General features: G+C 46.6%; 2 protein-coding genes and 1 long non-coding RNA gene across 4 annotated transcripts in view; 2 read left to right on the top strand and 1 right to left on the bottom strand.

Moving 5' to 3' along the window:
* Nucleotides 1–10,132, top strand: LOC309536806 (uncharacterized protein; the record flags this gene model as incomplete). 2 transcript variants are annotated; one of them, XM_082231152.1, is made up of 6 exons in its annotated part: nt 1–460; nt 6,873–7,359; nt 7,554–7,635; nt 7,885–7,967; nt 8,394–8,520; nt 9,075–10,132. In XM_082231152.1, the coding sequence occupies exons 2-6, from the start codon at nt 6,964–6,966 to the stop codon at nt 10,130–10,132; spliced, it is 1,746 nt and encodes a 581-aa protein (XP_082087278.1). In that variant the 5' UTR covers nt 1–460; nt 6,873–6,963. The 2 variants fall into 2 exon arrangements, with proteins under 2 accessions (XP_082087278.1, XP_082087277.1); XM_082231151.1 differs by having other exon boundaries at nt 9,069–10,132.
* Nucleotides 1,622–13,065, top strand: part of LOC309536738 (uncharacterized protein) — a 30,484-nt gene continuing 19,040 nt past the window's right edge. Inside the window, exon 1 of the mRNA XM_082230980.1 lies at nt 1,622–2,012. The gene's annotated coding sequence lies outside the window, so the exon portion shown is untranslated. The remainder of the gene's footprint in view (nt 2,013–13,065) is intronic.
* Nucleotides 10,071–11,235, bottom strand: LOC309537012. Its single transcript, XR_014221748.1, has 2 exons — nt 10,669–11,235; nt 10,071–10,482 (listed from the first exon to the last, which is right to left on the bottom strand). It is a non-coding gene; the product is annotated as an uncharacterized lncRNA (long non-coding RNA).

The following is a 13,065-nucleotide window of genomic DNA, read 5'->3' as shown; positions in this document are numbered from 1 at the left end:
TGGGGCAGCGAAGAGCCTCACTGCTTTAAGACAGTGCTCGACCTCTGAGTAAAGGCAGCATTGCCTTATTTCTTGCTTGAGGGTCTCGGTCCTTTCAAGGTGCAGTTTACACCAAAGTAAAACCAGGCTGGTGCCCGGAAAGTTTGTTGCAGAGCCTCTCCCTCTCCGGCTCTTTCGTGCTCCTCCTGCTTGTTTCCGAGGGAGGGAGCAGCTCAGAGGCCAGTCCAGAGGGTCCCCCAAATAAGCCCCCCTTGGTGCAGGCCATGCCCGGGGCTCCGGCTTTGCAGAGGGAGAGAGGAGGGAGCTGGGGCGCCCGGTTCGCCAAGGGTTAAAAGGAGCTGAGCTGGATTCCTAGAGAGGACAGGAAATAAAGGGAGGAGGCTCTCTCCCATCCCTTCCTGCAAGAGCTGTTGTCTCTCTGCTCTGCAAGTGCTGCCTGGGTAGCGCCTTCTGGGATCCGGTGAGTCTCCTTCCTCTTCTGCTTGGGTTGTGTTGGGGAGATGGGGGAGTCCCCAGGGGGCAGGGCAGCCAGGAGGGTCCCCCAAGAAGAGAGAGAAGGGGGCCTGGGGAGCTCCGCTTTGCAAGGGCTCCAAGGAACAGCGCAGAGGGCCAGCCACGAGGGCCAGGGAGTCATGCCTCTGAATGCCAGCTGCTGGGAAGTGCAGGGGGGGAGAGTTGCCCTGGGCTCCAGCCCTGCTGGTGGGCTTCCCAAAAGATGCCCCAGGTTGGCACCTGAGAGAACAGGAGGCTGGACTGTCTTCACCAAAAAGGAAAGCAGAGCCCAACCTGGTGATAACAGAATACAGTGGTGCCTCGCAAGACGAAATTAATTCGTTCCGCAAGTCTCTTCGTCTTGCGAGTTTTTCGTCTTGCGATGCACAGTTTCCCATAGGAATGCATTGAAAATCAATTAATGCGTTCCTAGGGAAACCGCCTTCAGACCAGGTTTCCCTAGGAACGCAGTCTGTCCCCGGACCTCTTCTGAAGACTGGGGGGGGGGGGGACAAGGGCTTTTCTTCCCACCCCCAACATTTTAAAAAAAAACCCAGGACAGCGGAGGACTTCTCCGCTGTCCGGGCGATCTTAAAATGCTGGCGGGCGGCATTTTAAAATCGCCCCGGGACAGCGGAGGACTTCTCCGCTGTCCGGGGCGATTTAAAAGCCCCTGGGAAGGCAGGCAGGGGGGACAAAGACTTTCGCCCCCTGCCCGCCTTCAGAAGGTGTTCCCGCCCCGCCGCCCGGCTTCGGAGCAGCGTTCCGAAGCCCAGCGGCGGCGGAAGGAGGCGTTCCCGCCCCACCGCCCGGCTTCGGAGGAGGTCCGAGGACAGTGGGGAAGACGCGCTGCGCTTCCCTGCTGTCCCGGATATTTCCCTATGGGCTGTCGTCTTGCGAAGCAAGCCCATAGGGAAATTCGTCTTGCGAAGCACCTCCAAAACGGAAAACCCTTTCGTCTAGCGGGTTTTCCGCCTTGCGAGGCGTTCGTCTTGCGAGGTACCACTGTAAAGGATGCAAGGAGGGAGTTGCATGGACTGGGTGGGCACAGAGGAATGGCGAGGGGAACCAGCTGGGGAACCTGCAAGGGAAGGCGGCTCTGGGCCAGGGGAGGGGTTTGGGGGCAATGATGAGTCGTCAGAGGGAGAAGACTGGGAGGAGGAGATATCTGAAGCTGACGAGGTAACGGGGCTTAGTGAGCGAGGGGAATCTGTGGCAGAGAGCAATCTAGACCCAGAGGCAGCAGATTAGGATGAGGGAGGCCAAGACGTAGGGAGGATTCCAGCCCTGCCCACAAATTATTTGGCCCCACCCACTTGGCTCTCGGAGTTGACCAGGTGAAGCTCTGGTCTTCAGGTGGGTGGCCAGGTAAAGATCTGGCCCTCAAAATAACGAAAGAGGGACCCGCCCCAGGAGTCTTAAGAATGTGGGAGATTGCAAGTGCTGTAACATGAGGCAAAAGCAGGAAAGAAATGTGCCCTAACATTTGGGGGTGGGAGGGACCCCCACTATTGCCTTGGGTCCCAGTTACACTTAGTGCAGATGACTCACTCATCCATTCTGACTTCCTTCCTTCCATCTTAGAATCATAGAATCATAGAGTTGGAAGAGACCACAAGGGCCATCGCGTTCAACCACCCTCTGCCAAGCAGGAAACACCATCAGAGCACTCCTGACATATGGTTGTCAAGCCTCTGCTTAAAGACCTCCAAAGAAGGAGACTCCACCACACTCCTTGGCAGCAAATTCCACTGTCGAACAGCTCTTACTGTCAGGAAGTTCTTCCTAATGTTTAGGTGGAATCTTCTTTCTTGTAGTTTGGATCCATTGCTCCGTGTCCGCTTCTCCGGAGCAGCAGAAAACAACCTTTCTCCCTCCTCTATGTGACATCCTTTTATATATTTGAACATGGCTATCATATCACCCCTTAACCTCCTCTTCTCCAGGCTAAACATGCCCAGCTCCCTTAGCCGTTCCTCATAAGGCATCGTTTCCAGGCCTTTGACCATTTTGGTTGCCCTCCTCTGGACACGTTCCAGTTTGTCAGTGTCCTTCTTGAATTGTGGTGCCCAGAACTGGACACAGTACTCCAGGTGTGGTCTGACCAGAGCAGAATACAGTGGCACTATTACTTCCCTTGATCTAGATGCTATACTCCTATTGATGCAGCCCAGAATTGCATTGGCTTTTTTAGCTGCCGCGTCACACTGTTGGCTCATGTCAAGTTTGTGGTCAACCAAGACTCCTAGATCCTTTTCACATGTACTGCTCTCAAGCCAGGTGTCACCCATCTTGTATTTGTGCCTCTCATTTTTTTTGCCCAAGTGCAATACTTTACATTTCTCCCTGTTAAAATTCATCTTGTTTATTTTTGCCCAGTTCTCTAATCTGTCAAGGTCGTTTTGAAGTGTGATCCTGTCCTCTGGGGTGTTAGCCACCCCTCCCAGTTTGGTGTCATCTGCAAATTTGATCAGGATGCCCTTGAGTCCATCATCCAAGTCGTTGATAAAGATGTTGAATAAGACCGGGCCCAAGACAGAACCCTGTGGCACCCCACTAGTCACTCTTCTCCAGGATGAAGAGGAACCATTGATGAGCACCCTTTGGGTTCCGTCAGTCAGCCAGTTACAAATCCACTGAGTGGTAGCATAGTCAAGACCGCATTTTACCAGCTTCTTTACAAGAATATCATGGGGCACCTTGTCAAATGCCTTGCTGAAATCAAGGTAGGCTACATCCACTGCGTTCCCTTCATCTACCAGGCTTGTAATTCTGTCAAAAAACGAGATCAGGTTAGTCTGACATGACTTATTTTTCAGAAATCCATGCTGACTATTGGTGATCACAGCATTCCTTTCTAGGTGCTCACAGACTGTTTGCTTAATGATCTGCTCCAGAATCTTCCCTGGTATTGATGTCAGACTGACTGGGCGGTAATTATTTGGGTCCTCTCTTTTCCCCTTTTTGAAAATAGGGACAACATTTGCCCTCCTCCAGTCTGCCGGGACTTCGCCTGTTCTCCAGGAATTCTCAAAGATGACTGCCAGTGGTTCTGAGATCACATCTGCCAGTTCTTTTAATACTCTTGGATGCAGTTCATCTGGCCCTGGAGACTTGAATACATCTAAACTAGCCAAATATTCTTGTACTATCTCCTTAGTTATTCTGGGCTGTGTTTCCTTTGCTGAATCATTTGCTCCAAATTCTTCAGGTCGGGCATTGTTTTCTTTATCGGAGAAGACTGAGGCAAAGAAGGCATTGAGGAGTTCAGCCCTTTCTGTGTCCCCTGTTTGCATTTCACCATCTTCTCCTCTGAGTGACCCCACAGTTTCTTTGTTCTTCCTTTTGCTACGAACATACCCATAAAAGCCTTTTTTGTTGCTTTTAACCTCTCTAGCAAGCCTGAGTTCATTCTGTGCTTTAGCTTTTCTGACTTTGTGTCTACACGTGCTGGCTATTTGTTTGAATTCCTCTTTGGTGGTTTCCCCCCTTTTCCATTTTTTGTACACATCCTTTTTAAATCTTAATTCAGTTAAAAGTTTTTTAGATAGCCACCCTGGCTTCTTTAGGCACCTTCCATGTTTCCGTCTCATTGGTATTGCCTGATGTTGTGCTTTTAGTATCTCCCTCTTAACAAACTCCCAGCCATCATGAACTCCCTTTCCTTTTAGTATTGTTGTCCATGGGATCTCACCCAGCACTTCCCTAAGTTTTATGAAGTCGGCTTTCTTAAAGTCAAGAAATTGAGTCCTAGTATGCTTGGCTGCTCCTTTCCGCTGTATAGTAAACTTCAGAAGAGCATGATCACTCGCGCCTAATGATCCTTCCACTTCTACCCCACTAACCAGGTCATCAACATTGGTTAGGACCAGATCTAAAATGGCTGTTCCTCTTGTTGCTTCTCCCACTTTCTGGACAATGAAGTTGTCTGCAAGGCCAGTGAGGAATCTGTTTGACCTTATGCTCTTGGCTGAGTTTGACGTCCAACAAATATCCGGGTAATTGAAGTCGCCCATTACTACTATCTCCCTTCCTTTTGCATGCTTGGCCATCTGTTCCAGGAAGGCATCATCTATGTCCTCCGTTTGGCTTGGGGATCTATAGTAAACTCCCACAATGAGGTCTCTGTTATTCTTCTCTCCCTTAATTTTGACCCAAATGCTCTCACTTTGGCTTTGAGGATCTAAATCTTGGATCTCTTCACAGGTATACACATCCCTGACATATAACGCCACTCCTCCTCCTTTCTTGTCTGGTCTGTTTCTCTGAAATAGATTGTATCCCCCCATCATTACATTCCAATCGTGGGACTTATCCCACCAGGTTTCAGTGATGCCTATTATGTCATATTTAGTTTGCTGTACCAAGAGCTCAAGCTCATCTTGTTTATTTCCCATGCTTTGCGCATTAGTGTACAGACATTGAAGTGCATTAATCATTCCCCCGTGTCTCTTATTTAAGGATTTTTTCCTCCCACCACTAGGTCCGCGTGCTGTTTGCTCCATTTGGTCTATGACATTTGGATGATCATCTTCATTAATTGATAGACTCCTACCTTCAGGAGCACTGTCTCCCTCCCCCACATTAGTCAGTTTAAAGCCCTCCTGATGAGGTTTCTGAGATTTTTGGCAAAAACATTTCTCCCAACCGTTGTGAGGTACAGCCCATCACTTGCCAGAAGTCCATCTTCAAGAAACTGCAGTCCGTGATCTAAGAATCCAAACCGTTCCTGTTTACACCATTTGCGAAGCCAGCTGTTCACTTCCACTATTTTCCCCTCTCTCCCTGGGCCACGTCGTTCAACTGGGAGGACAGATGAGATGACAATTTGTGCATTTAGTTGCTTCAATTTCCTGCCGAGAGCCTCGTAGTCTCTTTTGATCTTCTGGAGGCTATTGCTTGCAGTGGCATTGGTTCCCACATGAACCAAGAGGAAGGGGTATTCGTCAGTGGGTTTTATGATTCCTTGCAGTCGTTCAGTTACATCTTGGATCTTAGCCCCGGGGAGACAGCACACTTCCCGAGACATCTTGTCAGGCCCACAGATCACTGCTTCTGTTCCCCTCAGTAGGGAATCCCCTATCACCACTACACGCCTCCTCTTGGGTTTGGTCGGGGTTCTTCCGTGAGCTGTCCGTTCCAAGGTCGCCTGCACATTCCCTGAGGACTGACTTTGCTGCTCGTCTTCATATACCTGATCGACTGTAATGAGGGAGAGATCCTCAAATGGAGTCTGCTCTTCGTCTTCCATGCTAGGGGAGAGGACCTCAAAGCGATTGTGTATTTCTAAGCAATTAGAGTGAACCCTGGGCCTCCTACTTCTTTGAGTCACGTTTCTCCATATATCTGGCTCCTGTGTTGGTGAACTAGACTCCTTCTCAGGGGAGTCCCCTGTCTCCTCCTTGGTGGAGACGGTGTGCTCTGTTGCTTCCAAGAAGAGCTCCAGTTCTCTAATTCTTTGGAGCGTAGCTACACGTTCCTCCAGTTGCTGGACTTTGTCTTTTAAGAGGGCAATCAACATGCAATTGCTGCAGGTAAAGCTGCCTGCAACCTTTGGCAAGATGGCAAACATTGCGCAGGAATCGCAGGCGACTGCAGCTGTTCCCTCCCCTTCCATCTTGAGATCGTGTCGTTGGGGTTGGCTACAGAGGTCCTCCATCATAAAAAAGCTTGAAGACAGGACAAATAACTTCCCCCACACAAAAAAAGCACCTAGATCTCCCCCAACAAACGTTTGAGACTAGCTCCCCTAAATCTAAAAGATGGATCTAACTGCGCGCGCCGCTGCCCTGCAAACTCTGATAAGCTCCTCCCACAGCTAATCCCCTGCCTCAACAGAAACCCTGCCCCCTCTGACCTTTACACAGGGAAAACAGCTAATGAGCCACAAAGAAAGAAACACACACACACAAGAAAAACCCTTTTTGCTCCTTCTTCAACTGATGCCCTGCAAACTCTGATAAGCTCCTCCCACAGCTAATCCCCTGCCTCAACAGAAACCCTGCCCCCTCTGACCTTTACACAGGGAAAACAGCTAATGAGCCACAAAGAAAGAAACACACACACACACACACACACAAGAAAAACCCTTTTTGCTCCTTCTTCAACTGATGCCCTGCAAACTCTGATAAGCTCCTCCCACAGCTAATCCCCTGCCTCAACAGAAACCCTGCCCCCTCTGACCTTTACACAGGGAAAACAGCTAATCAGCCACCAAGAAACACACACACACAAGAAAACCCTTTTTGCTCCTTCTTCAACTGATGCCCTGCAGTGCAGCCCTGGTTCCTAGCAAGACTCATCCACGCTTTCCCAGGGAACATTTCTATTCACCTGACTGTGTATCAGTTTTATATCGGAAAAATATGTTTGCTTTTTAGGATTTGCTAAAACCTCTCATTAGGACATACGGAATTTGGCAGAAGACGTAGGGACGTCTTTCGATTTCCTGGAGGTGTCCTGAGAACAGAGATGGATGAGCAAGACTCAGCTGGGCCTGAAGCAGCAAGACTTCATTCCATCCAAACTCTTAGCCATGGCGGAATCTGGGGAAAGTCTGTCCAAAGGATCCTGGGTGAGGAGGACACCCTCCGCTCAGAGGTGGAGAGCCAGCAGCTCAGGCGACTTTGCAACCAGGAGGCCGAAGGACCCCGAGAGGTTTGCAACCGACTCTACCACCTTTGCCGTCAGTGGTTGAAACCAGAAACCCACACAAAAGCTGAGATGCTGGACCTGGTGATCTTGGAGCAGTTCCTGGCTGTCCTTCCACCAGAGATGGAGAGCTGGGTGAGGGAATGTGGAGCAGAGACCAGTTCCCAGGCAGTGGCCCTGGCTGAAGGTTTCCTCCTGAGTCAGGCAGAGCAGCAGGTGAGAGAGACTTTCCTCTGGATAATTTCATGGGGCTCCAAACTTGAGGGAGAGTATCCCCCAATTCTCTACTAATTTTGTCATCCTTTTTTTGGAAAGCATCCGAGGAATGATATCCGATACCCCTAAAATGTTTGTGTGCTTTGCCACTCCAGTTCTAATCTAATTCTTTTGAATGCTTGTTGCTCTTGCAGGGGAAGGATCAGTTTCCACAAATGGGTCTGGATTCCTCTGAGGTAGAGAGAACTCCGTTGGACTCCAGAGAGAGGCCACCAGGTAAGGAGGAAGGAGTTTTTTCTCCCCCATTTTATCACATGTTGTGTATTTTGAAACTAATCCATGAATTATCTTTTGGTGGAGGTCACAGGGGGCCAAGAGCCCAGAGAAAGGGAGATGTATCTTAGCACAACTAATATGTGAAATGGTTACTAATGTCCACATTTACGTGGCTACTCTTACTTTTTGGAAGGCCCACCTATAGTTTTCCTTCTGAGTGAAGCATGCACTTACCTTATTCTCTCGTAGGAGACCGAACAATGCCAGCAAGACCTGTTTCTCCATCTTTTCTTGGTGGCGAAGGGGAAACTGCCCCTGTGGAAGCAGAGCAGGTAGGAGGAAGGAGCCATGTGGGGAAAGAGGATGTCATGGACGGGTTGGACACAGAGGAAAGGTGGGAGGAACCGCCAAGGAAAGAAGGGTTGAATGCTAAAATCGCCTTCTAAGCAGTTTTCACACCACACCAAACAGTGGCCAGGATTCACCCCATCAGTCGCACAATGGGGCTTTCCCCCTCTCATCCCCCTGCCATTGCCCCCATGTGCACCTTGATGTTGTCTATAGGGCATCAAGAGGGTCCTCCCCACCCGGCAAGAACAGCACACAGGGAAAGAAGGAAGGGGATCTTTCCATGTGGCAAATGGGAATGTGTCCATAATGAAATGTGCAGAAGAAGAATCCCATTAAAACATCAGAGCAAAGTGTAAGAGTTCACCTTGATGTTTTCTAAGAGGACTACCTTTTTCTTTTTCTTTCAGGGTCCAGAGTGCTTTGAAGATGTAGCTGTCTATTTCACAGACGAGGAGTGGGCGTTGCTGGATCCTGACCAGAGAGCTCTGCACAAGGAAGTTTTGGAGGAGAATCGTGGGATCTTGGACTCTCTCGGTAAGGCTTCCTCTTGGATCATCCTAACGTCTTTGAAATTCAACACATCTCTCTATGGGAGGAATCTCTGATTTTTCGATGGGGCTCAACAGCACCACCCACAGCCCCTGGGATTCTAACACTCCACAGAAAACATTTGATGGAAGCTATTGACTGCTTTCCCTGTGAATATTCTTCCTCCAATTCTACCTTTTCAAACCGTGATCAGGCTCCTCTGAACTGCCTAGGCCTTCTTAAATGTGGGTTTAAGAGTGATTCAGGATGTGGAAGTAGCTTCTGTCAAGTTCTTCGTTTCTGATCTTGCTTCTTTCTGTCTCTGGTTGACCAAAGGGTGTTTGGCATTGGAGATGGCAGAGATGCCATGATTGGGCCAAACAGAATACATCCCAGAAAATAACCATACTTTTGGAATCTCAGGTAGTGAACCCCATAGGAAGACCTATCATCTAACTCCCTTTAGTTCTTTCCTTCTCATAAGCATTAATCCACACTGCTCCATAATTTTGGGATCCATTGCTTCCTGAGGCTCTAATCTATTTGTCACTTAGTTGCAGGTGGTGATGAACTGGAGATGAAGAACGAGGGAGACCATGATAAAATCCACACGGTGGAGAAGTCCTATTCAGAGTGTGGAGAGAGCTTCAATCAGAGCTCCCATTCCACTTCAAATCAAAGAAATCCCATCAGGAAGAAACGCTATCAGTGCTTGGAGTGCGGAAAGAGCTTCAGTCAGAGAAACAAGCTCACTGTCCATCAGAGAATCCATACAGGGGAAAAACCCTATCATTGCCAAGAGTGTGGGAAAAGCTTTCATTGTGGGAGCAATCTTTCTTCCCATAAAAGAATTCATACAGGAGAGAAACCCTTTCAGTGCCAAGAGTGTGGCAAGAGCTTCAGTCAAAAGAGCAGTCTAACTTACCATTGTAGAATCCATACAGGGGAGAAGCCGTATCAGTGCCAAGAGTGTGGGAAAAGCTTTCATAGTGGGAGCAATCTCTCTTCCCATAAAACAATTCATACAGGGGAGAAACCCTTTCAGTGCCAAGAGTGTGGAAAGAGCTACAGAAAAAAGGACAGTTTAACTACCCACCAGATAATTCATACAGGGGAGAAACCTTATCACTGCTTGGAATGTGGAAAGAAATTCAGTCACATCCGCCAGCTTACTGTCCATCGAAATATTCATACAGGGGAGAAGCCATATCAGTGCTTGGAATGTGGAAGGAGCTTCCGTTACACCAGCCATCTCTCTGCCCATCAGAGAATTCATACACGGGAAAAACCCTATGAATGTCTGGAATGCGGAAAGAGCTTCAAAACGACCAGGAGTCTCACTTCGCATCAAAGAATTCATACAGGAGAGAAACCCGATCACTGCCAAGAGTTTGGCAAGAGCTTCAGTTACAGCCAGCAGCTAAGTGTCCATAAAAATAGTCATTCAGGGGAAGCCCTCTATCAGTGCCAAGAGTGTAGAAAGAGCTTCAGAAAGAAGGACAGTTTAACTTCCCATCAAAGAATTTATACAGGGAAGAAACCTTATCAGTGCTTGGAGTGTGGAAAGAGCTTCATTCAAATAGGCTGTCTTATAACCCATCAAAGAATTCATCCATGAGAGAAATCCTGTCAGTGCCAAGAGTGTGGAAAGAGCTTCAGAAAAATGGACAGTTTAACTTCTCTTCGGAGAATTCATACGGGGGAGAACCATATGAGTGCTTGTAATGTTGAAATAGCTTCCGTCACAGCCACCAGCTTACTGTGCACCACAGAATTCATACAGGGGAGAAACCCTAGCAGTGCTTGGAATGTGGAAAGAGATTCAGTGAGAAGGACAAGCTCACGATCCATCAGAATTCACACCGGTGGAAAATATTTCAGTGCGAAGAATGTGGAAAGCGCTTCAGTCACAGGGCCTGTCTTGTTTCCCGTCAAAGAACTCACAGTGGGGGAGAACTATAGCAGTTACTATATACAGATTTAATTTCAAAATAAAAAAATTCCTTCCAGTAGCACCTTAAAGACCAACTAAGTTCTTCAGATACCAAGTGTGCATGCACACGAAAGCTCATACCAAGAACTAACTTAGTTGGTCTTTAAGGTGCTACTGGAAGTATTTTTTTTATTTTGACTATGGCAGACCAACACGGCTACCTATCTGTAGATTTAATTTCAGGAGACTTCAATCAGTGTGAGGTGAGGATTGCACCTAGGTTCTTTGCCACATCTGGTGCCTACTACATACCCAGAACTGTGACTTCTAAGGCCATGGCCAAGGTGTTTAATACCTTCTTCACATCATGACTGAACAGTGATAAGAGCGATTGGGCGTGACTGATGAAGTTGCCCTCCATGTTCAACTTTCTTCAGAAAGACTTGGTGAAAAAATTGTGATTGTTGGTTGAATATTAAATATTATAGATTTTGATTCTGTTCGAAGTGTCCTAGTATTAATTGCATTTAGCCCTTTAGACAGAGGCTAGGGCTTGCCGATCAGAAGGTCGGCCGTTCGAATCCCCGCAACGGGGTGAGGTCCCGTTGCTCGGTCCCTGCTCCTGCCAACCTAGCAGTTCAAAAGCAAGTAGATAAATAGGTACCGCTCTGGCAGGAAGGTAAATGGCATTTCCGTGCACTGCTCTGGTTTGCCAGAAGCTGCTTAGTCATACTGGCCACATGACCTGGAAGCTGTACGCCGGCTCCCTCAGCCAATAAAGTGAGATGAGTGCCGCAACCCCATAGTCGTCCACAACTGGACCTAATGGTCAGGGGTCCCTTTACCTTATTAGGATTTCTTTTTATGCGTCTGCGTTTTGTTTTTTTTTTATAATATTTTTTATTAGTTTTACAAAAGTTTTTATAACAGACAAACACAAAAAAGAAAACAAACAAACAAACAAGTATAATTTCATAATGTCATTTCATAAACTTCTTTCCTCGGACTTCCCCATACCTCCCCTTTCTGCATCCTCATGTCCAAATTTTATAGCAACTTATAAATGTTTTTTCCAACTCTAATTCGTCATAGTCCTTTCTTATTCTAATCTTATATTACTGCAACCCTTTCTCTCTATAGAATCTCGACATTCTAAACTTCATCAAGTTTATAGTAGTCCTTAAGATAAATCTTGAATTTCTTCCAATCTTCTTCCGCAGTCTCCTTTCCCTGGTCTCGAATTCTGCTCGTCATTTCCGCCAATGTCATATAGTCAATCACTTTCATCTGCCATTCTTCCACGGTGGGTAGATCTTGTGTCTTCCAATACTTTGCGATCAGTATTCTTGCTGCTGTTGTTGCGTACATAAAGAAAGTTCTATCCTTTTTTTGCACCAATTGGCCGACAATGCCCAAGAGAAAGGCCTCTGGTTTCTTAAGAAAGGTATATTTAAATACCTTTTTCATTTCATTATATATCATCTCCCAGAAGACCTTAATCTTCGGGCATGTCCACCAAAGATGATAAAAAGTACCTTCAGTTTCCTTACATTTCCAGCATTTATTGTCAGGCAAATGGTAAATTTTTGCTAGCTTAACTGGGGTCATGTACCACCTGTATACCATTTTCATCACATTTTCCTTTAAGGCACTACATGCCGTAAATTTAATTCCGGTGTTCCACAACCTTTCCCAGTCAGCAGACATAATATTATGACCAATGTCCTGTGCCCACTTAATCATAGCTGATTTAACTATTTCATCTTGTGTGTTCCATTTCAACAGCAAGTTATACATTCTTGACAAATTCTTAGTATTGGGTTCTAGCAGTTCTGTCTCGAGTTTTGATTTTTCCACCTGGAAGCCAATTTTCCTGTCTTGTTTAAAAACCTCCGTTATTTGATAATAGTGGAGCCAATCTTGTACTTTGGGTTTTAGTTTTTCATGGCTCTTTAATTTCAGTTTCTCTCCATCCTGTTCTAAAATCTCACAATACTTTGGCCATCCGACCTCCATATTAACTTTCTTATGGGCCTTCGCCTCTAAGGGTGACAACCATCTAGGGGTTTTGTTTTCCAACAGGTCTTTGTATCTCATCCAAACATTGAACAACGCTTTCCTTACAATGTGATTTTTAAAGGCACTATGCACTTTGATTTTGTCATACCATAAATATGCATACCAACCGAATGCGTTATTGAAACCTTCTAAGTCCAAGATATCTGTATTCTCGAGGAGCATCCACTCTTTCAGCCAGCAGAATGCTGCTGCCTCATAGTACAATTTTAAGTCCGGCAGGGCAAATCCCCCTCTTTCTCTTGCATCTGTTAATATTTTATATTTTATTCTGGGCTTTTTGCCCTGCCAGACAAATTTCGCAATATCTTTCTGCCACCTCTTGAAACAGTCCATCTTGTCAATAATCTGCAAAGTTTGAAACAAAAATAACATTCTAGGCAATACATTCATCTTAATTACTGCAATTCGGCCTAACATTGATAATCTCAAATTTGACCATATTTCTAAGTCTTTTTTAATTTCTAACCAACATTTTTCATAATTGTCCTTATATAAATTCAAATTTTTAGATGTTAAATTAACCCCTAGGTATTTCACCT

Source organism: Podarcis vaucheri, assembly GCF_965113315.1.
Source record: "Podarcis vaucheri genome assembly, chromosome: 7".
Classification (NCBI taxonomy): Eukaryota; Metazoa; Chordata; class Lepidosauria; order Squamata; family Lacertidae; genus Podarcis; species Podarcis vaucheri.
Note: the sequence above shows the minus strand (reverse complement) of the source record. Positions and strands in the feature narration are given on the sequence as shown.